The 25,351-nt window shown below is 38.5% G+C and overlaps 1 protein-coding gene across 1 annotated transcript in view; it reads right to left on the reverse strand.

Annotated features, from left to right (window-relative positions):
- The window catches only part of LOC119785595 (RIMS-binding protein 2), a 98,252-nt gene that overhangs the window by 64,392 nt on the left and 8,509 nt on the right, over positions 1 to 25,351 (reverse strand). Inside the window, exons 3-4 of the mRNA XM_038288323.1 lie at positions 1,306 to 1,413; positions 911 to 1,039 (exon numbers count right to left, since the gene is read on the reverse strand). Of these exons, the coding sequence (XP_038144251.1) occupies positions 911 to 1,039; positions 1,306 to 1,413 (237 nt within the window). The remainder of the gene's footprint in view (positions 1 to 910; positions 1,040 to 1,305; positions 1,414 to 25,351) is intronic.

Consider the following 25,351-nt stretch of genomic DNA (forward strand, 5'->3'; position numbering starts at 1 on the left):
TAAGTTAATTATGCGTTAATAAACTGTTTAAGAGGAGCGATCAGAGCAGTCTGTGTCATCAGCGCTGTGTCTCTCTCCCAGCCAGCTCCCAGATCAGCTTCTCTGATTGGTTGACGCGGCGCGTCGAGTAGCAAAAATTCAATTTTTCCATCTCGAGCAGCAACGCGTTTGCGGCGCGTCATGCGCATCAGATGCTTAAACGCGCCCGACGCGCTGCTTCAGCTGCTCAGACGCGCTGCGCCTGCTGCTCAAAACGCGCCGCGGGACCTTTTGCTGCGCCTTGACGCGCGTCAACCATTGACTTTGCATGTAAACTCGCTGCTTCTGTCGCGCCAGCTGCCTCCCGTGTGAACGCAGCATAAGATCCATTTCAGTTTCTTTTAAAAAAAAATGTAAAATAGCTAATGGAAATTATTAGGGGCTTCTTCCCACTTTATAACTGAGTTATTTTAAAAACAAAAAAACATCTGCAAAGCAGCTAAATCATAAATATCAATATCAAAAATATTACTATCTTCAATCAAATTCCATTATTTTGTGAAGCATTTCATAAAGAGTTGGCCCGGAGCTGCTTTTCTAACTCAGAATAGTGTCTGGACAAAAAAAAAAAAAAACATCATAATAGGGTAGACTTGAGTAGATTGTTCAGCAACCACCGGTAGTCATCAGAGCACTCTGAGAATGTGACATTTAAATCGAGGGAGTTGTTCAAAGAGATTCCAGGAACGCCATCATAGAGCTTTATCCAGAATGGTACTGTTCTAGGAACAGCGAAATTATGAGAAAAGTCCTCAAGCTCCCTGCCAAAGGATCAAAACTAACACAGAACTACTTATCATGTTATGCTAGCTACTTTTTAGCCGATGATCAGGCATTGAGACAAAGGTCAGGCATTATTAGGGCGGTGTACCACTTTGAGGTTGGCCTCCTGTAGTTTCCTCGCTCTTTCTTCCAGTCTCTTTGCAAGAACAGTCAGCTCGGTGTTCTTTCTCCTCAACCGCCTGACCTTCTCCTCAGTCTCTGGGGCGCTGCTCTTTCTCTAAGAACACACAAAACAAACAACTTGATCACAACGTGTATATATCTATAGATATTTATGTCAGTTTAAAGTCGAATGTCACACAGAAAAGCATGAAAACATGAATAAAATGAAACAACCGAATAAAGGTCTGCAAAATAGAAACTAGTGGTGTTAGAATTCTCTTTGTTAAGTATTTTGTGGGTCTGGCCTACTTTCTAAAAAGCTTTTCATCAAGGGAACACACACCCACCCACATATACACACTCAGTTATTTTTAGTCCTACCAGCAGGCCATTCTCCTCCTTTAGAGTGTTGCAAGTCTTCTCCAGCTCGTCGAGGGCTCGCAGGAGCTCTGAGTTCTGACGCACCAGCAATTCATAATCCATCCCATTCTGTGAAAGAAGCAAAGCAGAAACATTCAGTTTATCAACCATAGTGTGAAGTTCTTTGTTGGTTTTTTGGGGGTTTTAGAGAATACAAACCAGGCCAAGAAAGGGATGAACCGGTTTAATAGCTACAGAAAGTACTCTTAGGTTAAATTTAAATGTTTCAGATTAAACGAGGGTAATATAGACTCAGAGACTGAGGTTGGCAGTGGTAAGCAGAGATATAAACCTGCGTTTATGGTTTGAGAGATGTTGTACACTATAATCTGAATAATGGGGATCAAATGAAAATGAATAAAAGTCACACTATAATGGCTCTTAAAAGTATAACCTATACAGACTTTCATTGTCATAGCCTCCCTAAACCTCCAGTGATGAGGGGGGGTGGAAATTCCCACCTGAAATGATCCGTCCACAGCATAACTACCAGTGTCCCTGGTCGGTGGGGAATAATAATAACATGTATTTTTGTTTCGGTAAACAGCGTACAGTTATAGCCAAGGCAGAAGACAAACCTCTAAAATCAACACACAGTCAGCAACAGGGGTGCCATCACAATCTCAGAAGTAAGGGGGACATAGTTTCAGTGGTTATATAAAGTTATCAAAATAAATAAGAAAAGAACCGGTGAAGATTTAAAGAAAGTCAGTCCTCGAGGACCGTTGTCCTGCAGGTTTTAGAGGTTTCCCTATTCCAGCATAGCTGATTTCCATTAATAGAGGCTTTTGCTGAACTGCAATCATCAGAATAAGCTGTGCTGAAGCTGAGAAATCTCTAAAACCTGCAGGACAGCGGCCCAGGACCGACTGTGGAGAGGCCTGCTTTAAAGCAAAGCCCAACTTATTGACCAGAACAGATAGAGAATTTGTATAGGCCTGTATTAAGAACAAAATGGGAACTAAAGAAAAAGAAAAAAAACAGCAATAAAGGCTGTGGGATGGTTTATATGCTGACTGAGGCAGTGAGAGCTGATTCTCAGAGAGAGATCTATGAAGTTTGTCAGTTTTTTTTCTCCATAGAGTCATGAGCTTCACTTACCTGATCTGTCTGCCCCTCATTTTATTTTTTTATTAAGGCACAAAAAGGATCACTACTTTATCCGTTTTCTGTCCTCCTGGACTCCTATGGTGAGTAAAGTATTCTATTTTTTAATGTTTAATTGATTGTTTTTGCACAAGTCTGTCCCACTTGCTGTGTATGCTCTATGAAACTCCAAAAATGTCTCTTTCCCTGTGCGGTTAAATCAAAAATGTCTCTTTCCCTGTGCGGTTAAATCAAAAATGTCTCTTTCCCCGTGCGATTAAATGATTTTATTTTCTATTTTCCCCCCAAGTGGATGAGTTTTACTATGTAACCGCATCTCTCTTCCTGTCAGACCCATGAAATTGCTGCTAAATTGCTGGTTAGTCAGACTGAAATAGACCTGGAGTCTATCTTTGTTGGAGCTAAAATTGTGTTGGGTGTGATCATCTCCATTAACTTTCAATGTGCACTATACGCCACAACCTCGCCCAACACAATTTTACATCAGATTGGTTGGAACATTGGATTTTGTGTGTTCTGGCCTTTACCCGCAAAGACTCTGCATCTTCATCCACTGCTTCTGGCCTCTGCCCTTCTTTGATTTGGGTCTTTTTTAATGTTGCTTTAAAGATTTGGCTTTAATATGTGAAAAGCCTTAGAGAGCAGAAATCAAAGAGCCAGATAGCAAAGTATGTAACACAGAGAACAACTACGTAGGATAACATGTTATACTTGCATGTATTAATGCAACTGTTCCGCCCATGGTCAGCAGGCTCACTTCTCCACTTTGGAGTCCTTTTTGGGTAAAGCTTTGATCACATCTTATCAGACAAACATTCTTTCACTTTTTCAAAAAAAAAAAAAAAAAAATGTCTTTGCTCCTATTTTTTGCTGATTTTATTTCTCCAACCAAACAAATGTGTCTCTGTGTAATCTATGCCTTCAACAGTTGTGAAATGATTTAGATAATCTTCTAGGTCAGAGACATCTGATTCTCTACAGAAGGAACAGAGAATCTCTACACCATCGTAATGGAAATGTACAAAACCTAAGTTATGGCTGCAGGTTCTCTATATCTTCCCTCCTGATGCAGCAGAACGTATTTCAGCTCAGCAGACACTGACCACAATATTTAATAGCCTCTGAAATCTCTGGCACTTTCCATAAGCCTCACACCAAAAAAAACTTTAAAATGACTGAGATCAGGGAAAGAAAATTAAAATAGAAATATGCTGATGATGTAGGATATAAGCCCATATATAAGCCCAGAACTTCATGGTATCTTTATTGTTATCTACCATTAAAAGAAACATTGTGTTGCTTAAAAAAAAAGAAACAAGAAGGAGCATCTTATTATAAGACTACTTGCTTCCATGCATTTATCAGAGGCGGAGAAATACTACTTATCCGACCGCACAGAGTACATCACAGGGATGTGCTTGGTAACACGCTATCGACACAGATGACTATTAAAGCTAAACAATAAACACTGCTGTTGGTATATTACAATGGAAAAAATAGAAATCTAGATAAGTCATTTTTTTCTTAAAATAAATGCATTTGTTCTTGATTGAGGTGGTAAGTGAGATACTTTGCCAACAGAATGAAACAATTTATATTTAAAATAAGAAAAAAAAATATTGCATTGTCTTATTTCAAATGCATATTATCAAATTATCTTATTTTAAGAGTAAAAAATCTAATTCCATTGGCAAATCATCTTATTTACCAACTCAAATTAAGGGTAAATACGCTTAATTTAAGAAATGTTGACTTATTTTTTCTAGATTGTTTTTTTCAGTGTAGGACGACTGGGTTACCATCACTTCTTAACGGATGCACCAACGCTGTCGTCAACTAGGGCTGGGCGATATAGAAAACAAGCTCATCGATAAAAAAAAAAAGCACATTGATCGATATCGATAATTATTGAAAAGATTTTAAACCATATTTTATGTGCAGCTCTGCCTGGACATGTTATGATATTGCTAAATGATTTAATTTTATTAGAGAACACAAACACAGACTTCCAATTAAATCTTTATTTATCCAACTTTTTTTTAACCATAACAGAATTATTTTAATTCCTGGAGATTCCTCGGAGGCAATGCAGAGCCGCCCCGGGCCCTACACAGCTCGTACTCCTGCGGCTGTGAGCGGCTGAGATGATAAAAAAAAGTTGGTTGCGTTATCAGACTTGGTTTTCACTGGTTCCCGACACATTTTACAGATGACTGTGTTTTTTTTGTCCGACTTGCCATGACCGAAATACTGCCAGACTGCCGAACTACAAAAACCCTTCTTTGGAACAATTTCCTCCGCCTCTCCTTGCTGCGACATCTTCATGTGCTCTGTGTTATCGTTTGAGAGGGCGGCGCTTTGTGACGGCGTGCCTGGGTCCGCGATTGTGATTGGTTGGGAGGAAGTAGTAACTAGAATAAACCTACATGCTAGGCTACAATGAGAAGGAAGGAAAACTGCGTTTCTTTATCGAACTTTTATCGACCCTCTTTTTTTCTATTGCGCCCAGCCCTATCGTCAACACACAATACGTTACTATTTCTTTGACTCTTTTTAATTTACCAAGACAGAAAAGCATTTCCTCAAAGATGCTTCTAATTCTAAACTAGCTGCATTAAGTGGCATAGCTGGAAGTAATGAAAACTGGTAAGTAACAGACAAAACTTAAATCGATGCAGGACAGAAAACCCTCCCACATCCCTATACCTTGGGGCAGTGGCTAATTCACTCTGCTGATAATATCCAAGCCTTGATATTGTTAATTTGTTGCTCTACATTGTTGTTATGGCAAAGACAATGAACTGATTGATTTAATAAATAGTGATCTAAATTGTTATTACAACAAATTGTACGGTCAGGAAAAGCTACCTAAACTCTTAAATGTCTGACTTAACTTCACAACTATATATTAACATAAGGTATATTTAGTTTTGGTTTCAAACTAATGCTAAAGAGCCTATATCCTGAAAAAATAACCTTGTTGAATTTTTAATTATTTTATAATTAGGGCAGAGCAACCAATTTAATTTGCTTTATAAATGCAACTTAAAAACACAATTTTTAAATAAATCATGATGCGCTCAAGCTTGGTCTCTGGTCCACTCTATAAAGCCTCAAACTCAATGCTATTCTTGACATTTTGAAGTAAAAAAAGCTTCCGGGATGGGAAGCAAAATGTTTTCAAACTTGGAAACAAAGTCCAGCATTGACAGGTATCAGCTACTGCAGGCTAACAAAGAGCCCATGCGACTGCCAATTCATAAGGGGCGGACCCATTCGTCTGGTTCAATTTGCATGTTTTCTAAGCCAAAACAAGGCTTTGATTTGTGGTCCACTCTATAAAACCTTGACCTCAAGCAAATTCTGATATTTTGAATTGGAAAAAGCTTCTTGGATGGGAAGTGAAACATCTTCAAACTTGGAAAACAAAGTCCAGTGGATTTTTTAAAAACTTTTTTGCAATAAACTTTGGTCAGATTACATTTAACAAGACTAAAGGCTGATTTATACTTCGAAACCAGGTCGTCTGCGTAGGTGTCGCAGTGAACAAAAAGACGTCCCCACCCCCTCCGCAGACACTCCGCTGCACCTCTCCCAAATTGTAGCTGACCGCTGAAAGTGCCGCAGACAGGAGGCCAGCTTGTTTTGTTTTTATGACCGAAATTGCGGAAAACAAACTCGTGAAGTTGGACCAGCTAGAAGAGTGAGGTGCGTGAGAACGCTGGGACCCATCTTCCACCTGGATCCCCGCTCTTTTTCGCCGTCATTTCCCTCCGTTGTTGGACAAACTTGCCCCCACTCCTCTCCGCCTCGGCCGTATCTAGACCCACAGCATATAGCGCAGACCACGCGCAAAATTGAGCACAAATCAAAAATGTCTGCGTCAAGCTCACTGCAACACACTGCTGCGGGAGTATAACCAGCCCTTAAGACCTTTAGGGGAAGGTAATAGGCCTAAAATGGGTTTGCTGCCCCTTCCATTCATGAGAGCAGAAATATCCGTACAAAATTAGCAGTAAAATCCTGGGACAACGGATTGTAGACAAGCAGGGTTTCAAGGCCATGAAAGCATGAAACCTTGTATAGGAGAATCTAAATAAAATCTCAACAGCAATATTTGTTAAAAAATATTGCAATTTTCATTGTCATCATTCAGCTTTTGTTACAATGCAACCCTTAATAAAAGATTGCTGCATTTCACGTTAGTCCCTCATGTTTGAGTACCGGTAATCCTCATGAATTGGACCCTCTGAGCGACAGTCACTTCCTATCACATCACTGTTTTCAATTGGGCTGTGTTTACCTGCTCTCTAAAGGAGGCACCTCGTTTGACTGCGCTGCGCCTAGAGGAAACAACATTTCGTCTTTCTCCAATCAGTAAATAATGACATGAGGCAAACATGATAAGTTCTGCTCAAAGTTGAGACAAAAAGGTTCATTTAGCAGCTAATCCATGAGGTACTACAACATTTCTTTTCTAACAAATGAAAAAAAAAAAATTATTTTCACCTTACAAAAGCTGTGTCTCTAGAGCGACATCAGGAACTGAGCAGAACATAAAACAACAAAACAAAAAGTATCAAATCAATATGCTGGATATTAATCAGTTTATATGACTAAAAAAACTTAAACTGAAGTTAGATTTTCTGATTTTGAGCAAATAATAGGCTTAAACAGAAAAGTAATTTGCAGGTTACTGCAAGTAAAACTAAACCAAAGCTAGAAGGAAATCTTCCTTAACTATTGCCAAGTTGTGCATAAATGCCTCTCCTGTCTTCGTTCTGACCCAAATGATAGTGGATTCTATTCAAGCGGATTTTCACATCACTGCAAATAATGCTGAAACTGCCTAGAGGATTTTCTTTAAATAATAATGCTGCTTCAGAGGAGCAGAATCCGCAGGAAGAAAGGGGCTGCAGGTGGTGAGGTCTGTCCAAGGCCAGTCTATATATTAGTATTCAGCCCATTCTCTCTCACAGTCATGTTGGTTGCTTTGGACCTGGCTCAGTTAGGCTAGGCAGCTGTAAATTAGTAGTGAGAGGGCAGGGGTCTCTGCACAGACGTCTGTCGGGTGAATCTGAGCCGGAAACAAGGCAGGAAGAACAGCCTGGCAGACTAGAGGCTGTCTGCTGTAACAGTGGACACAAATATTTATTGCCTTTAAAGAACCCCCTCACTTTTCTTAAACAAGAAAAATGAAAGTTCCTGTCTAACCTCCGTTTCCTGCTTGGCCATGTCTTTTGACCAGTTGGAGAGCATGCGCTACGTGAGTTTAAACTGGGAAACAACTATTCAGTCTGTTATATGTGTGTGTGGAGGAGGTGTGTCTCTTGTGATACAGCCTGCTTAAATATAAGGATAGGAAATAATTTAATTGAGTGTTTAACTGCTTTATAGGGTGCGCTAGCTCTAGAATGATACCTGCCATATTTCATGGTCACCATGGTGACCATCTATGCATCAAGAATTAGACAAAATCGAAAAAAATCGATTTTCCCCATTCTGAATCGGTTCTTATATTAATTCCTAAAGATCGATTCATCTAACCAAAGATGGATTAAAAAAGAAGCATTTCTACTGTCCTTACAGCCACCATTAACCACCCTTCTATTGATAATTTGCTGTTGACTATTATTATTCCGGTACTAATATGTTGCACATAAGGCTAAAACAAATAATCGGGATTAGGTGATCTTTTAAATTATCCTCAACTAATTTAGAAATCAATTACCTGAAAGAACGATCCAGTCAGTGCAGTAATTTTACAAAAATTCCAGATAAAAAACATTTTTTTTTGTCCATCAATATAATCCATCCAGAACATATCAAGTAGCACAGTTTTACCCTGACCTGTATAAAACCTTCACTAAGGAACTTTTTGCTATTTGATTATAAATGGATTAATTGAAAAAGTAATCATCAGATTAATTGATTTGCAAAATATAGTTTGTTGCAGCCTTACCCCTTGCTCACACTGGCTCCGGTGCGGTTACCGAGCCGACGGAGACCGCAACTCCCGCACACCCCCTCTCACACAGCCCTTTTGACTACAGTGCGGTGCGGCTCTGCGGCTCCGGCAACAGGTCCGGAGATTTAACAGAAGTTCACATAAGTTCACGTAACTTCACGCGATAACACGGCCCAAATAAGGATATTTGCGAGAGCTTGTTGCGGAGGGCTCCGGCCGCAAGGATAGCTTTCTTGCGGAATTTTCTGCAGCGCCGGAGTGTCTCGGTAACCGCAGCCGGACAGCTCAGCAGCCGGTGAGAGAGGTTTACGTCTTTTTAATGACTTGGAATCACTGTGGCGCCGCACCCACCGCACCGCAACGGTAAGACCGGAGTCGGTGTGAGCCTGGGGTTAGTTGCGTAACTACACACATGCATTTCAAGTAATAAATCAATTCTGAATCTTCAGAATGAAAATGGAATTGATTCTTGAAGATGGAAGTTAGGCGTTGCTACTAGCTTTATGCACTCAGTCAGACAGCCACCAGCAGCTACTGACCTCAGCCAATAGGAGAGCAGCTGCAGCGGCGGCGCTGTTACAAAGCCGCCCCTCTGTTTTCACATTTACAGCAGCACATGAAGGAAACACAGGAGGTGGCAGAAACTGCTGAGAAAATACTTAGATAAGAAAATATATGCAATTAAAAATAAAATGAAAACCTAAATAGCTAGAAATTAATATACAGGGTGAATAAGCATGTTTTAAATATATTTGGGTAGTAAAAAAATAAGAAAGTAATTTTTTTTATTAATATTTATTGTGGCAGGATTGGTCCTCCATATTTCAGAAGAAAACAAATGAACTATTTGACAAAACAAAATACTGTAAGGATTGTAAAATGATTAATGAAACTAATATAGGACAATCTAAATATCCAATTGGATTGCTTTGTTTGTAAGATAATATAAAGAACAGTAAAGCTGCTTTTCCTGATGTCTTCCCTTCAAATTGCCAATCCAATTAGCTTTGTTTGCAGGCAGATATAATAAAATATGTGATCTACCATGTTGAATTATTGTGCAAAGATTCCAAATATTGTTTCATAAAATATACTATAAATTCAGATCTCAAGAACCACTGGTTCTTCATCCATCCATCCATTTTCTGTCACGCTTATACCTGCCGGGGTCGCAAGGGATGCTGGTGCCTGTCACCAGCTGTCAATGGGCGAGAGGCGGGGTCCACCCTGACCCTGGACAGGTCGCCAGTCCATTACAGGGCAACACAGAGACACACAGGACAAACAACCATTCATGCACACACTCACGCCTGAGGAGAATCTAAAGAAGCCAATTAACCAAACAGTCATGTTTTTGGACTGTGGGAGGAAGCCAGAGTACCTAGAGAGAACCTAAGCATGCACAGGGAGAACATGCAAACTCCATGCAGAAAGACACCAGGCCAGGAATCGAACCCAAAACATTCTTGCCGCAAAGCAGCTGTGCTACTCACAACTCCACTGTGCAGACTGCCTCTATAAATCATAGAAATGTGATCATGTTCATAATTTTATAAATTAAGATTTTACACAATCTGTGAATGTTTTAAGCAGTAACGGTAACTAATTTTAAGGGCTATTATCTTGAATATTAATACAGGTGCAATTACAGTAAGTTCTTTTTGCCTGGGATCCTTGGAAAGCTTTTGATTTGGGTATGGAAAAGGCATCCCTTTAAAAAGAAAATGCTAACATCAGCGTTTTTAGCTGACAGCAATAGATCCCCCACCAGAACCCTCTGAGGAGTCTGGTAACAAGACAAAAGACACAGACAGGCAAATAAGCACTCATGCATTGCCATGTGGGCCTCTTTGTTAGACATGATCGCTGAAGCACCAAGAAAAGAAAAGAAATCTGATCCTTTTCAGATATTGTTTATACATATTTTCTCTCTCACACTTGTTTAAAATATGGTTAATCTATCTATCAATTTGTCATGACAGAGACAAGAAGAATGGTTCTAAAGGGCAGATCTTTCTAAAACCCCCCCTGTAAACATTCTTATGAAACTATTCTCATAGCAGCAGTACTTGTTCAAAACCAAACAACAATAATTACTGATGCCTCTCCAAACTGCAATAACATTATTCTCGTCTCAAAGAGAAAAGAACCACAAAGCTGTTTATGTTCTGTTTCATTAGGATCGGATCCCTCCCAATACTCATATATAAGTCATAAGGAATCCCTCTTAAGTGTCCTCTTCAATCCCCCCTCCTGAATTTATTACATCTCATCTCTGCGGGTAGCTGACGCTGACAGATTTGGGGGGGGGGGGGGGTCCTCATATGGAGAGAACAAAGAGCCAACATTGGAGTCCCCGTTACTCCCCCCAGGCATTCTACCTCCAACCTACCTCCTACTAACCATCAAATAAAAATCATCCAAATTAGGATGCAGAATCAAACTTCGCTTGAAATGTCGTTTTTTAATCCTAAAACTGGAAGACAAAAGAAGCGCACATGACTCAAAACCTCATAGGAGCTATTCAGATTCAATATACATTAAGTAAATCCCAAATTTACTACAAGCTAAATTATTTATTTCTTGTGAACGTCAGTGTAATCTAGTTTTCTGATCAATCTAACAGACGGGTTCCAGGTTTGGGCTTCCCTTTGCAAAGCAATTAACACTGCCTCTTCAACAAAGTAATTAAAACCCATTTAGGCATGTCTTCCCCTTCATCTTGCACTCGACACATTAAGCCACCTCAATCTCCTGAACCTTCAAGGGCCTAATAAATTGTTGAAAGTGCATAAAACGTCTGGGCATTTCAGAGGCAGAAGGGTCTCCAAACGATTTTCCTGCAGCGTCAGCTAAAAGAAAACACGTAAAACAAAGTAGTAGAGATGATCTAATGGACCAAAACCCTGCAGAGGGCCGATAACAAAACACATCTTTATTTGTTTAAGAAAATTACTTCTGCATAAGAGCAGGAGAACATCAGCAGCGACTATGCTTGGTGTGGTGTAAAAAATGAGTTTGCGGATTCTACTTCAAGATTTAAAACCTCTCCTCTGACCGTAAAAAAAAAAAAAAAAAAAAAAAGCTTGAATGCAAAAAAAAGTGATTAAAAATCAAACTGATTTCACTGCTAAAACAAAATGAATGCAATGTCCTTCCTCTGAATCATGAAAGCATGTCTGGGAAACACAAATAAAGGGAAGTCTGCAGCACCAGAACAAATAACAGTAACCTGCCAGTCCAAAGAAAACATAAACAGCAGATTTTAGTACGATAGCCCAAAGTTAAAATATAATGCTTTTAAAGTATCGCTTTATTTACGTAAACAAAAAGATATCAAATAACGTCATAGCTTTAAAACAAAAACGCAACAGCTATTACATTCCTGGAGCTCTACCCTTCATTATTACAGATATAACATTGCATGTATTTCTCTTTATTTATTTATTAATTTTATATCTAAAGGTGTTAAAAATCAGCCACTTAGTTTACTCGTGGTAAAAAGAACTGCGAAAGCAGGTGGATTAAAGATGTTACTTTTTTATCAATCCGAATATTATGGTTTGTAGTTTCCTGCTTAAGGAGATAGAATAAGGAATTAAACATTGAAAGCCAAAAATAGATAATCTGGTTAACCTGAGTTTATATAAAAAGATAATCTGGTCTAGACATTTTGGTAAACCAGCTTAGTTTACTGTTTTAGTTTTCAAGAAACTTTCTTTCATGCTTTCTTTTTATCTTTCAAACGATACAATTGAAATATGTTCCTTTTGATGGAAGTGTTGACTATTTTTCATATTTGCTGACTGTAAGAGAGTCCAATTATTGTTTATTCTGCTGGAAGAAGTTTTTTACGGTTCATTATTTTATTTCCAGACTTGCAACAAAAGGAATATACTAAGTAGAATATATTGAATTTTCTGATCAGACAAGTTACTGTAAATTTTTCAATTATGTTAGTAGAAAGAACAATGTTGTAAACTATGCTAGCCTCGATGGTCTAAACCAGGGTAAAAGCTGATTTTCAGTTTTATTTAATGATGAATATTATCACAGATTTTTCTCTATCCATGGTCTGTTTTTCATTCTGTAAAAACTACTAAAACAATTATAACTTATTTTATTTTACAGAAAAATATTAAAAATTTTTGCACAGACAGTAACGGAAACGTATAAAGTTGTGTACATGACAGTTAGTAGCCTTAGATCAACAGCTAGTAGAGAGCAAGAAGATGCATTTAATACAACAGCAGCATTGTTGATATAGATGGTTTAAATATCTCTCTTCAAAACAAACATTCCTGGTTTAGGCTAAAGCTGAAACCTAATTCTTATCTTGCATCTAGGAGTTTGTAATTAAAAATACAGAAACAAACTTGCATGGTGTGTGAACTAACTAATAGACACCAAATGCACATCTATCGTGCTGAAGCTCAGGTTAGGAGAACCCACTAAGCATCTCGGTTGGACAGGTTTCTCCATGTCAAGAGGAGATGAAAATAACATTCAAAAACCTTGGAAGACATGCAGCAGAGATCAACAGGCCAGGACTCAAAGGTACGATAGAGGCATCAAGGACAAAAGCCTGTTTAGATAGGTCCAACACTTAACCCCTGCACCACTACTGAGCCATAAATTGAAGCCATTCTTGTGGTATGGACCACCAGGTCATTGTACTGGCAAATGCTCTTCTATGATGCACACACACTAGAAAAAACAATCTAGAAATAAGTAAAATTCTTAAAATAAGGGCATTTACCCTTAATTTGAGTCGTTAAAGGAGATAGTTTGCCAACGGAATGAGTATTTCTACTCTTAAAATACAAGATAATTGGATAATATGCACTTGAAATAAGACAATGCAGTTGTGTTTTCTTATTTTTAGTGTAAATTGTCTTGTTTCGTTGGCAAAATGTCTGTTTTACCTCCTTAATCCAAGAACAAATGCACTAATTTTAAGAAAATATGACTCATCTAAATTTAGATTTTTTTTCCAGTGCAGTGACTTGGACGAAACTTATTCACATCTTGTACACACAGGGCCGGATCTATCAAAGGTTTGCGTGTATAAAAACGTGAGCTATTTCACTGCGCACGCTAAAAAATGTACAAACTGATCTATCAACAGCGTGCTAAAAGGATTTGGTCTTTAAAATGTGCTAAATAGCGCCTGTTATCCATTTAGTACTTTTTCTGCAATGAATATGCAATATGGGGCGTTTACACGCAAAAGTGCGTCTTGTGGGAGGAGAACATGTAAATATATTAATTTAGCACTCGCAAAGTGATTTATTAAACCTGAAAGCAATTTTGCTAAAGGTATCTGACTCTATATTTAACACATTTCAAAAGAAGGTGCAAATGGTCTGTATGCGTAATTGCGCACACATGGCAGCGGTTATTGTCGCAAGAAGGAGACATGGAAATGAAGCAAGGAGACGCAGAGAACGCACTTTTTCACTCCGTGTGAATATTTTGGGAATTAACGAGGAAACGATCAAAACATATCGTTTATCCAGCATTGCCATTTTGGAGCTGCAATTCCAGTGATTTGCTCCTCACAGAGCGTCAGCTGTACTTGTTCCTCAATGCTGGTCAGAGGCATCTCATCTACTGTGCCCCCTCCTCTTTTGTTCGCAGATGTTTTGTTATATGCCAGTTTTTCTTTGGTTCGCCTTCTAATATCCTGGTATCTTTTTTTTACTTCATCTACTGTTCGCAAGGTTTCACCAACAGCGTTTACTTTATTACAGATTTGTTCACATATAGCGTTCCTCTGTGTGACAGTCACACTTCTTTGCTGTAGCTCACTTAAATGTTTTTTGGCTTCATCCACCAACACCTCCATTTCCATGGGGTCGAATTTCCTTTTGCGCTTTCTGCTGTCCAAACTCGCCATGCCGCAAACCACCAAACGCGCAAAACCATCATTTAAATAGGGCGTCTCCAACAGTTTTGCACCTGCCACCAGTTACGCAATCGCTCTTGTTAAATTACCCGCAAACCATGGTTCAGCCCCTCGCGCAAAATTCCAGTTTGCGAGCGCAAATTACTGCACGCAAAATTGGATCTTGATAAATCCGGCCCACAGTGTACACAAAATGAAATTTCGAGGAATACAGCTTTTCCACAGTCACCGGGCAGCTTACAGCAGTGAAATGAACCATTTAAAGTGCAGCAGTGATCAGAATATGGTGCAAATGCACTAGAAACATTGACTTGAGTTCTGTTTAAAGGGATTTGAAAACTTCGCCATGTAGTGCAAATATGTTTACAAGTGTGATGCTGAGTCTCGTTTTGTGACTTGATTAGAGTTTTCAACATTTCAACAGTCTTATGGCAGCGGGGGAAAAGCTGTTGCAGAAGCTGCATGGAATGCTGTGAAGCCACTTCCCAGAGGGCAGAAGGAAGAGGCAGCAGGAAGTGGAATTCTTCACTTTTCTGTGAGAGTACCAAATTTGGCATAATATTTGAGCCAATAAGTGGTAGCATTAGAAAAATACTACATAAAAATATTTTAGCAACACAATTTTCTGACACCTATTTCACTGAATTTTAATCTGTTGGAGCTTAATATCTTCAACATCAAAAGTTGAAGAAATAAAAATGTATGCATCAAAAACCAGAGCCAGAACTCCTCAAAAGGAAAAGATTTGGTTTCACGTGGTTTCATTTAATTAAAAATATTCTTTAAGGTACCTTTTGCTATCCACTTATAAATCGATTAAATAGTCTCATTCAGTAATTTTCTTAATAAATTTCTTCCAATGTAAAGTATGAAGAATTCTATTTTTGTCTGAATCTCGATTAAAAGTCATTTCTAATCCATGAGTGTTATCACTTCTGTTTTCTCAGTCAGCATATCATATAACCGAGAAGTTAGAGCAATAACAATCCTACTGGGATTTGACCCAGTGGGATTAAACCGGTCTGGTTTATCCTTTTTATTGTCAGTTAGAGAAAACGAAAACAGTGCACTTTGTTTTCTCAATTAAGAGTGCAACAAAATATTGACATGGCTGTCCTTCACATTGCTCACCAGTACTTCTTTGAAATGTGGTGATTAAATGACAATAAACGGCAGGTGCGGCACATTTTGCATCACAGAGAGGGACAGCATCTTAAACTTTAAGGCTATAATAGGAAAAAAACTCATTTTAAGACTGACTCTTGGGGTGAAAGTCAACAAAATTAGCTTCTCTCTCATCCTCCAGTCAAAGAGCAAACACAGTTATGAGCAAAATGTGGGCAAATGTTAGCTTAATCTTGAGAATCACCTTTAGATAAGAACAAAATGATGTGCAAATGTCACAGAGAGGACAAAGCTCTAACTAATAACTGCTCTCCCATATGTAAAACATTTGCATCATTTAAGATGTTATTTTACTGTGTGTATTAGAAGATATGGGTTTGAATTTACACTCTGCAGCTGCATCAGGACAGGGCAAACCACCACTGATTATGTCATCACTATTCAGTTTGTTATCTTTTTCCATTACTAGTAATATGCCAATCATCTTGGGCTCATGGTTTAATGTTTTATACAAATTTTAAAACTGTAACTAAGTGGTCAAATTGGTAACGGAATCAATAAAAAGAGGCCAACATGCCATGTCTACCATTTCAAGCATCTGGCATGCCAAGTTGAGTAAATATTTCTCAATAAGACAGTAAGACAGCTATTTAGTTTCTGTGATGTCTCTTCAACAAGTTAGTTTTATCTTGCTTGTTGCTTATTCGATGTGAGTTGTAATTATTAAAGCCTGTGCGCACTTACTATTTATTAGGACTAGCATTACTCCTTATGTGTACCGTACGTAACTTCTCTTTACATTCTCAATAATAACATTGATTTATTATTCAAAGAAAATCTTGACATAAAAATAAATATCCATCCAAACAAGTCTGTAAAAATCTGACAGGAACCGACTGATGTACTGCAGCACATAATTAACACAATCTGGTTGCTAATCAAGCAAGTTGACAGCAAAAAGTTACACTGAACTTTAGAAAAAAAAAAGTTTGGGGAAAAAAAGCTCTTTATTTTTTCACTGATCTATTCAATAGTCTCATTCTTAAAAGTCAGAAATAAAAGGCATCCTGAGAATAACGATTACTCTGATCACATGGCGGTAACTCACTGTAACGCTCTAGTTCATCCCAACTATGTAAAAGCAGTTGAATAAGTGCATTAAACCTCTTTTTGGAATCACATGTTCCTACTCAATTCACAGGGAACCGGAATGAGACAAAAAAACAGCTTTAACATTTTTACAGACTTGGTTACACCAGTTTGTTAAAAGGAATGGGTAGGATAGAGTTTCAGTTTAAGAACCAATGGGAAGACCCCCAACACTTTTTGGTCTAATTCATCCAGATTACATTTACAATTTATGAAAAGAGCAATTATTTTACTAATGTTAACACTAGGCTGCAACAAATGATTATTTTGCAAATCGACAAATCTGTTGATTATTTTTTCAATTAATCGGTTAATAATCGGATAGCTAAAGGTTTACTTAAAGAAGGCTTTAAGCTATCGATATGACAATTATTATTATCCAGTTAACGTTTAATCAGTTGCTCAATTATTTTGTTTCAGCCCCAGTTAACACACTGGATTTAAATTACCATCAAATATTGTTGTAAAGCTATATACAAATAAAAGAAAAGTGAGTTTTTGGGGGTTGTAAACTGGTTTTCTTTTTTTGTATCTGAAATCAATGATACATTGAACACTAAGGAGTGAAAAGATTTGATGACATTCTTTAACTTACTGAAATTTGTCAAGTTTAAGGCGGTAACCAGCAGAGTGAATGTCCATCATATGGAAAGCCTTCATTTCACAAAGACTCCCTGCAGCAGACGGCAGCCAGACACTCTGGTATGTTTCAGCTGGGATACGGAGGGGAACAATTACCCAAGAGATTCTCCTTCCTCACCAAAATTAATTATTTACACAGCTTAACATGGCTGGCCAATAAAACAAAAACGTGCAGCCAAAGAGACATGTAACCAACACATACCCGATGAGACCACTTAGCAAACCAGGAACAAGGTTAGATGTAGAAAAGTTAACCTTTCAAGGGTTTTATGTTTTACAATCTTTTCTAAATGCTTTCTCTGTCCCTTTTTTCTCTGTGAGGGTAAAATAAATATACTGAGACTTTCCTGAATAAAAAATATGGAGTGATTTTATTATTTCCAACTCTGCATAACCATTTCCTGAGGAGGCATGACAATCTGTTTATCACACAATTACAGGAAATATTTACCTCATATGCCGGGAAGCATTCTGTCATATAAACCATGATTTATTTATTTTCTGTTTTTTTTTAAGCACTGGGTATTATTTTTACTTTCTGGTTTCAGGGGGAGGTATGCATCTATATCATCTGAAAATGCATGCTATGTTTTACAATGTGGCAGTGGCAGTGGCAGTAAACCTAATAGAAACAGAACTGGACCAAAGATGCAACCCTGTGGAATACCAGTGTTGAAGGAGAATTGGCCTAACTGGGTATAATAATAGTATAATTTAGTATAAGAACCATTCTATGTACAATAATCAGTGACTAAATTGGAAAAAGAGAAAAACCCTTAATTGTCCCACAATGGGGAAATTCTGAAAATAAATGGCCACAAAAACCTGGACTAGCTGCAATTTGTTGCACAAGATGGAATGCATATAACGGGGAGTCAAAAATAAGACTTATATAATACTATCAACCTAAATTTAAACTAAATATATGCAGTATGATGCGATTGTATAATATTCTAAAATTTTAAAGTGACATCTAGTTCTGCCGCATCCAAAGTAACATGTTTCATTTATCAGAGGTTCCCAAAGAGCTCAGCTTCTGACCCACAAAATGTTATCAGTCAACTCATGACCAAAACTATTGGTTGAGTATACAAGCACACAGGTGCAATAATATCATAAACGGCATCATCAGCAACCAAAATAGTTTTTTTTTTTTTTCCTATTTTAGGTGATGCCTTTATACCTTTAACAACTTTAACATATTTACTGTTGCTTGATTTAATTTCTGTAGTGGATGTCAAGAACCCTTGTTTGTTATTTAAGGAACCTAAGTGGATACAGACCCCAATTTAGAGAATCAAAGTTATATAAGACATATATTTAGTGATGTTTATTAAGTTGATTGACTAAAGTGGAGGGACTAAAGCAAAATATAATAAGCATGGGTGGTGGTGGTGGGATTTGAGCTCAGAGCTGCAGTAATGTTTGCTCAATAGCCTGAGAGTTTAAAATCATAGGAACAGTAAGAGAAATAAGTTTAATTTCAAGCCTAAACAGCATTCCCACAGACACTAGAATTACACTGTGGGTGGCAAAGCTAACACAAAAGAGTCAGTACTGAGTCAGAGTAACGGGGAACAAACACTGTAAAAGCTTCCATTACAGGGTTTACAACTCGGAATGGATACACTGGTATAAGTGAACAAGTACAAAATCAAAGGTTGTAGAAATAATTTCTTAAATAAAACTCACTGTGCAAATCCGGAGCGCTTTAAGGAATCCTTATAGTGCAAACGGATGTTAAAAAGAGGCGACCCTACTGGTAGGAAGGACTGCTCACTCTGTGGTCGAACTGTGCAGTTTTGTTTGTTAAACTAGTCTTTCTTGATACTTCTCTACTTTTTTTTTCTAACAATTTCTGCATAAACAGCAAACATGTGCTAAATATAGGAGCTGTTATTTTACAAGAATTTAAGGTAACTTCAAAAAACAGACATGCTGCATTGTTTCTCCAGCACAGATACAGGGCTTAATAAAACAACTTCTAATGTTTCTATAAACTGTATTTGAACACATTGCTATTTATCACATGTTTCACTCTTTAACTCACATTAGTATCTGTTAGTAGCAGCAGTTTAGGTTGATAGAATAAGAAGAAAAGACATTTTTTGTTAAAATCAAAGCTAATCCCAAAGAGTCATCCAAATGTGAAACCCTCCTGCTGAGGAGCAAACAAATTACGGACCCTTGCTGGGAAATGACCAAATAATCTTTCCTAATGTGTCATTTAATGCTTCATCTCACCGGCTGCGGCCACACATTTACTGCCAGGTTGTGTGCTGAGGCTTTATTAGAGGCCTTTTGTTTAGCTGTGATTGCACTGATAGGGTAATAAAGTGATGGGCAACGCAGCAGGGAACATGGCACCCAGATTACTAGCTTGCGCAGATGAAGACTTGACACATTCAAATCACCAATTTAAGTCTGGATGGCTTTGATTTTTAATGTTATTCAGTACAGAAGAAAAAGGATTCACTTATCTTCTCTTTACAAGCACTAACATTAATGTGTTTTTGGTGGATTTTATGTGATAGATCAACACAAAGTGGTGCTTAACTATGAAGTTAAGGCAAGGTAAAAAAGGTTTTTTAACATTTATTTACAAATGATGTAAACAAAATAGTAAAAAAAAAACTGACCTAAAATGAGTCAGAATGTCTTAAAAAGACTGTATTTGCCCTTAACCTTAGCAGGTAAGTAAGATGAGCTACACTACAAAAAGTTAGTCAGATATTTAGCACTTGACATAAGATTATTGAGTTGTTTTGTCTTACTCTCAACAAAAATCGTCTCATTTTATTGGCAAATTGTCTTACTTGTTTAAATCAAGTAAAAATACTTGCTTTAATAAAGAATCACTTATATTACAGTGTAATACAAAGTGCCTTTGTTCAAAGAAAGCCAAAATATCATACTTTTAAAGTTTGCCAAAAGCCACGAATGTAACAGAGAAAAAAAAATGTTGTACACAAGCTCTGAGAGACTAAAGCTGAGGACAGAAGGATGAAGCATTCTATAAGATCTGATACTTTTTCTGTTATACTGGCTACGCTGAGGGCTCCTTTACAGGCCACTTCTCACATGAGACGAAGTATTCATTATAGATTATGCAGCATAGATTCCCCCAACACAAACAAGCCAGGTATTGAACGGAGAGCTGCAGTTGCGGCTCTGCAAGATCAAAGAAAAGTATTGTTTTACATTACCTGAATTTTGTTCTCCTGAGCTCCTACCAAGGGGAATTCCACTGTTTATTGACATGTTTTATTGACTGCGTATGTCCTAACCTAACGTTATGGAAAGTAATTTACTGGTTTGCAGATTTTTCTTTGTATTTTCACCTTAGCGTATGTTTCATGGTGTCTTTCTTCCCGCTGACTCATGAAAAAGTGTGCGGTCTGCTTAGCCGATGCCTTTCATCTGGATGTAATCCTTATGACTTCTTACGATACGATTTTCCTTTCTATCAGACGCTAAATCGCATCCAATGTGCTTTGACCTAAAGACCAGCATATTAAACAACACATTTATAATTAAACATCTTGATTGCTGTATAGTACTATGGGCATGATGTTTTATGGCATCAGTATGAAGCCTCTATAGTGTTGTTGTTACGCTGAAGCTAAGCAAGGAAGAATCTGGAGGAAAGTTTGCCAGAGGCTGCAAAAGACTTAAGGGTGAAATCTAACTTCCTCTGTAATGGTTAGGGGTGGAACGGTTCACAAAATCCACGGTTCGGTTCAGTTCACGGTTTCGTGGGCACAGTTTTCGGTTCGGTATATGTTGATTGTTAGCCTGACATGTTGGTCGTGTTGCTGTTAGCATAAACAAAACGTGTTGCACAATGTTTGCACACTGTTTTTATCCACAACTTTCTTTCCGCCGTCATCGTAGGTCACTCTAAATGCAAAGCGCTCCCATACAGCAGACCTATAAAGTGCTGCTGGCGCGTCTTCCAACTCCTGTTCTTTCCCACTCGCCATACCCACAAAATTCTCCACAACTGATTTTTTCCTGCTACACCTGGCTACGCTGCTTCACTTCTTCTTCTTGTTTACTACTGGTGGTTGGCTTTGGTCGTAGTACCGCCACCTTCTGCTTTGGAGTGTAATCGCTTCGCCTATGAGAAAAAGGAGCAGGGCATGAACCGAACGCAACACACGCGAACCGAACCGAGGCAGTCAAACCGAATGGTTCGGACGGTTTTCATAAACCGTTCCATCCCTAGTAATGGTTACATCAAAGTGTACCTTTGTATTTCTAATGCCTAGTCAAAGTCTAAAGGCTGATTTATACTCAGAAACCAGGTCGTCTGCGTGTGTGTCGCAGTGAATGCAAATATGCCCCCCTGTTTGGTACCTTCCCGGCTGGTTTTGTTTTTATGACCGCCAATGTGGAAAACGACTCGTGAAAATGGACCAGTTAGAATCACGCAGTGCGTGAGAATGCTGAGACCCTTTTTCCACCTGGATCCCCGCTCTTTCTCGCCCTCTTGGCCCTCCGTTGTCGTACAAACTTGCCCCTTGCATTTTTCCACTTCCTCACCATCTCAGCCGTATCTAGACCCTCAGCTAGTTTGTGATGTCCCTCTTGCGTTGAGATGTGGAATACCATAGAGCAGACCACGTTTCAATATTGGGCATAAATCAAAAATATCAGTGACAAGCTCACTGCGACTCACTGCTGTGGGAGGATAACCAGGCCTTAAGCCTGATTCTGACAAAGAAACTATGGCAAGATTTGAAAACAGACTTTCCAAAATTCAGAATCGAACAAGACGACTCTTGAAGCTCAGATATTAGTCAAATTCTATCCAATTAATTCTCTTTCCTCAAGATTTTTTAAACAACAAACAAGGGGATTCTAGAATATGCACTGATGACATCAAAAGTTCTTTGTTTAAATTTACCATAAAGTCTGTCTTGTACTTTCTTGTAGAGCACGCATACAAGTGAAAAATAGTTAGTAGGCCATCCTCAATCAAAAATAAATCACACCACGCACCATCCTGCTCCAAATACCTTGCATGGACAAGTATGCTGCTCTTATTGAGTCAGTGAAAACCCTGGATGGTTGTATCTGCCAACTTCAGGAATTCTCATCTTATGCTTACCTTCTGTAATCCTTCCGCTTCATATCCGTGGAGGTTTGCATAAAGCGAATGGTGCCTCTTTCCTAACAGTGATGCCTTTAAAGGGGGAGAAGTTGGGATTTCCTTGATCATTAGCCCATGCTCCTTATCTTCCTGGCACGTGAGAGTTTGTGTCACTTCTGGGCTTTCCATGTCTGTGTGTCGGTGCAGGTTCAGGCAAATCGCTCAGGTTGCACATCCCTCTGCTTCACCAACAAGCAGCAGAGGAGATCTCTGTGACCGAATAAAGCCCACGACTAGATTCAATCCACTCACTACATCATCACTATAGATTGAGAAGAAAAAACTGTTGTCCCATTCTACCAATAGCTCAGAAGAAGAACATGTTTCACAGCAATGAAGCGTCTAAAATCAAACAGGATGCTTTTATGGATGTCAGATGTTAAACAATAAATGTATTAATAAAATCATGGAGTGGAGGTTGAAGGAGCCTGGTGGTCTCATGCAGTGACGATCTCCAAAATGAAGACTTTCAGTTCCGTTTTTCTCATCCCGGCTCTAGAAAGCGAGCAACTGATTGTCGTGGCGCCGTACCAATCCTTTGCTCGTTATTTCAAACATTTATGACAAAAACTAAGGTCCAACCATGGCTTGTTTCATTTCTTCTCTGTGATCTCGGAGATTCAGCAGGGACAGAGACCAGAACACACACAGGCTCGCTTTTTTTCCCATGCATAATTTTGAAAGGGCTCATGCAGGCCCTGATGGAAACACAGACAGGACTGGATTAACATTGGAAAGCATGAAAACAAATAGAAACAGTCTAACTAACAGGTCTCCTTTCCAGTCTCCATTCTTGCAGCGAGGCTGGGATGTGGGAGGCACGGTGACTCCTCGGCACTGTCGTCACCGATGCGTCCGTGTCACAAAGCATCTTAATCCAAATTTAAACGAGGCTCGACAGGGCTGCTTAATCCCATTTTATTTACGACGCTCTAAAGGTAAGGAAGGAGGACGAAGAGGAAAATGAGTGAGTCTTAGACTGCAAGTGTCGATGAGAGGAGGGGGTAGGGAGTTCTGCTCCCCTCATCCTATCACAAAAAGGCAGGCTTCGAGAGAGGACCCAATCATCACGGCAGCTACAGCTCGTTTCCATGGAGATGACGCTGGAATGATAGTGGCTGCATATTGATTGTTGAAAAGGCAGAGGGCACTGCAACAGAGGGAGGCAGGCAAAAGAACAAGTGTGCCTCATCCAAACTGAAATTTTACTGCAGCTCTTTAGTTTTTTCCTCAAAAAGACAAAAATAAAACAAGACGATCCCCTAATGGAGCTCAGTTTCCAGGAGAAGTTTTAGAAATGCACATGAGGAGAATGTGTGTAAACGGCCCAACTAGGGAAGGTAAAACCCTTAAGCTTGGCGAGTTATTCTACTAGTTTCAGAGCAAATTCAAAGCAAATTCAAACTGGTTAAGTAACATGTTATATCAATCCAAGGAGAGAAGTAACAAATCTGATGAACAAGGTCAATACTTTTCTAAACTGAAAAACTTTTTTTTTTCAGATAAAAAAAAACACAAAAAGCTTTTATAAAGCATTAAAGTTTGCAAAAACCTAAATGACCCATGGACGGACGGACGGATGAAAGGTCAGATGGCTGGATGGACAGACGGACAGATCGATGGGTGGGCGGGCGGACAGATGGGAAAATAAAAATGGAAAAGTATTCTATTAAATAAATAAATATCCCCATGAATGAAACAAAAATTATGTTAAAATATTTATATCTAATTTTATATTATTATATTTCAAGAATTTTTATTTATACAAATATTTATTTAAAATAAAAATAACTCTAACATTTATGATCAGCTTAGACTGCTGCCTCAGTGATCCCGCCCCGGATAAAGCGGAAGAAAATGTATGGATGTTGCAACATACGACTGGGAGGAAGTCCCCCCCCCCCCCCCCAAAAAAAAAAAAAAAATGCCTCAAAAGAAATGAAAAAGTGTGGCACAAAGTTAAAGTTTCTATTGTATCCTACTGTAAACATTTTTTTCCTCTTTCCCAAAGTTTTAATTTATTGCTCTACTGTTAACAGCAACATCAGCAGCAACTCAACCAACAGAATCATTTGGATGATCAAAGATAAAGGCGGCAGCACATATGCCTGCTTATATCTGCAGATTTGTCCGTCAGGTTTAGGTCTGCTCAAACAGAAAGGCTGCTAGTCAGCACTTTCCAGTCAGCTTTGATGCCCAGATGAAGTAAACAAACGGGCAGAAAGGGAGCCACATTCTAGCCCATCAGGATCAGAAACATTGACTTCCCGTCACTCAATCTTTTTTACACAGCCTCCTCCTCAGACTAATAAGTCAGCTGTCAGTCAAATACAGGCATAACATTTAACTAAGAGGTGGTTTCTAATCGGCCTTACAATATAAACTATTGAATTAGTAACTAAATTTCACTATTTTTAAAAGACGTAATTGGAAACTTTAAATGATATTTGAATGATAAATGATCTTTAGTTAAATGTTTATTCAGATTTTACAGAAATGGTTTAAGCGATGATATGCTGAATTTTCTCTTTTCAAACATAATCCAAAGCGAGCTGACCCACTTCTGCCACTCACAAACGTATCATAAAAGAGCCACCAGCAGCCGTGCTCCCTGCACGCAGACACAGATTCAAAAATAAATATATTAGCCACCAACCCAGTGATTGCGCTTCTATAGCTCAGAGTGATCAGTTTATTGCTTTTCATTTTCAGATGTCGCACTAGCTCACTGTGTGATACCAATCTCTGAAAATATTTACTTTTTTTTATTTTCATTATTGTTGTTAAACCTGATCATTTTACAAGATTGTTTCACACCTTGAATTTTGTTGCCTTTTATATTACAGTCACCTCTAGGGATGGGAATCGAAAACCGGTTCCTGTTCAGAACCGGTTCCGTATTTTCCGATTCCATGGCATCGTTTGGCAGCTCGCTGAACGATTTTTTTTCCGA

Source organism: Cyprinodon tularosa, unplaced genomic scaffold (genome assembly GCF_016077235.1).
Source record: "Cyprinodon tularosa strain WSP-4 unplaced genomic scaffold, ASM1607723v1 ctg251, whole genome shotgun sequence".
In the NCBI taxonomy this organism is placed as follows: domain Eukaryota; kingdom Metazoa; phylum Chordata; class Actinopteri; order Cyprinodontiformes; family Cyprinodontidae; genus Cyprinodon; species Cyprinodon tularosa.